At 51.1% G+C, this 2,034-nt stretch overlaps 1 protein-coding gene across 3 annotated transcripts in view; it reads left to right on the top strand.

Annotated features, from left to right (window-relative positions):
* The first annotated feature begins 6 nt into the window (after positions 1–6).
* SLC35F2 (solute carrier family 35 member F2) overlaps positions 7–2,034 on the top strand; it is a 110,608-nt gene continuing 108,580 nt past the window's right edge. For all 3 annotated transcript variants that reach the window (XM_019524643.1, XM_019524642.1, XM_019524641.1), the window contains exon 1: positions 7–101. In XM_019524643.1, the coding sequence (XP_019380188.1) occupies positions 19–101 (83 nt within the window). In that variant the 5' untranslated portion in view covers positions 7–18. The remainder of the gene's footprint in view (positions 102–2,034) is intronic.

Below are 2,034 nucleotides of genomic sequence, written 5' to 3'. Positions count from 1 at the left end.
GCAGCCCGCAGGCAGCGCATGGAGCCGGCCGGCGCGCGGACCGCTGCTCCGGGCGGGGCCGCCGGCCTCCTGCTGCGGCTCCGGGACAAGCTCCTCACTTGGTGAGTGTTGCCGCGCTGCCCTCCACGTGGCTGGGGTCCCTGCCGGTCGCCCCCGTCCCTCCTCCGCAGGGACCTCCCGGAGCCCTCGGGGCCAGTCTGCACCTCCCTGGGCCCGGGCGGAGAGCCGCGGCCGGCAGCCTGGGCCCGCCACCGCCAGGCGCCTTGGCAGGGAGGGAGCGGGAACCGGGAGTCCTGGGCTTGTGGTGTCCCTCAAAGCGGGGTGGTGGGAAGGCGGTCACGCAAGGGGCATTCCGGCCTCCTCTTTGTTCTCTGCTTTCTTTCCCCCGTAGCTGACAGCAGCTGCCCCCGGCCCAGGTGTGCCGGCTCCGAGCGGAGGGCGAGCGCCCTTCTGTGTCCCGCGAGCCGAGCCGCGTCTTCTCCACCTTAAAGGCGGTCTCCAGAAAAACGAGACCGTGTGCGCGGCCACTGGCCATGGTTTGGAGGGGCTGATGCAGCCTCAGGCAGGGGGTTGGGACTAGGTGACCTCCTCAGGTCCCCGCCAACCCCACTTCTCTGCCGCTCGGCCGGGGGAGTCAACCCGGAAGAAGAGACTCGCCCGCAAGAGCTGCGCCGCTCAGAAATAAGTTGCTGTTCAACATTATGTTGGCATTAGTGCCAGCAGATCTGACTGAAGCTACACAAGTAGCAGATTTCCTACAGAGAGACCTCTTTCTTATAGGGAGCATATTTTCCTCTTCTCAGACTCACTTGTTTTCTTTTTAAACCTCACAACACTTGGGAAAGCAATTAGGTTCACAGCCCTGCACACGCATTGCCAGCAGCCTGGCTACTGTACAAGTCTAGCTACAGGCACACTTGCATGAAACCCTGTTTTTGCTGTACAGTTAACCTGCATGTCAGCCTCTCTTCATAGCTTAGGAAGGACTGAAACCATGTCTGCACGGAGAACTGGCAGAACAAAGAGCAAGCTCCAGGTGTCTGTCTCTGTTCTCTGACTTCACATAATTCCTCTTTCAAGGTGCAGCCTCTCAGTCCCTTTTAGGAGCCACGTGAACCTTCCCCTGCTTTGCTACTCTGATCATTAAATAGGATTGCTGACCAAAGTCCCCCAGCCTTAAAGAGGCAGGTAAGACTACTACAGCTTCCCTCCAGTTAGGTTGGCTCAAGGGGAGGCAATCACACTGAGAAATGAGTAACAGCTGGTAAGTGGTAGCTTGAGCATAGCTGTACATGCTGATGAGCCTGCAGAGTAATGTGAACAGCATCACTGTGCACAAATTCAGAGGCTTTTTTGTGAGTGTAGCTAGGATTCCTGTCACAGACAGAAATCGTGTTATAGCTAGTTATGTAGTGAAGACAAGCCTATTTGATGACGCACGCATGTGATAGGTATGCTTTTGTAACACTGACTATTCCAAATGGCCAAAAAAAATCACAACTCAGATCCTTATTATATTGCCTTAAAATGATGAGATTTTAAAAAAAAATGCATTCCCCTTCTCTGGTTTTGAAGCTTTTAAAGAAGTTCCAGCTTTTCTTTTTTGCTAAGTGAAACATAGGCTATGTAGAAACAGGTTTTTTTTGAAGGAAGCAGATATAATTATAGGGCCCTAGGAGTAGGATATTTCAGAAAGATTATCAATAATCTAATATTATTCTTGTTTCACTACTTTTATTTCTTTAAGGCAACATTTAATCTTACAGTAGGCAGGAAAAATATTTTTAACCTGACTGCTTTGATCACTGCATTTCTGTTCTTCATATTTGACAAACAAAATATAAGAATAACTCCTTCACCCTTCTCTGCACTCTACTTCCTCCCTGGAATCCTAAATACCTCTCTCACATAAATGGGATTCTCATAAACATTCAAATGCAGGAGCTTAGACTTCCTACAAATCAGACGGTGGCTTTTCCCCCTGGGCCCTACAGCAATCCCACAACTCCCAACCTTATTCATTTGAATTGAGCA

The sequence above is a fragment of the Gavialis gangeticus genome, unplaced genomic scaffold (genome assembly GCF_001723915.1).
Source record: "Gavialis gangeticus isolate Ggan-Ray unplaced genomic scaffold, GavGan_comp1, whole genome shotgun sequence".
NCBI classification, from domain to species: Eukaryota; Metazoa; Chordata; order Crocodylia; family Gavialidae; genus Gavialis; species Gavialis gangeticus.
Note: the sequence above shows the minus strand (reverse complement) of the source record. Positions and strands in the feature narration are given on the sequence as shown.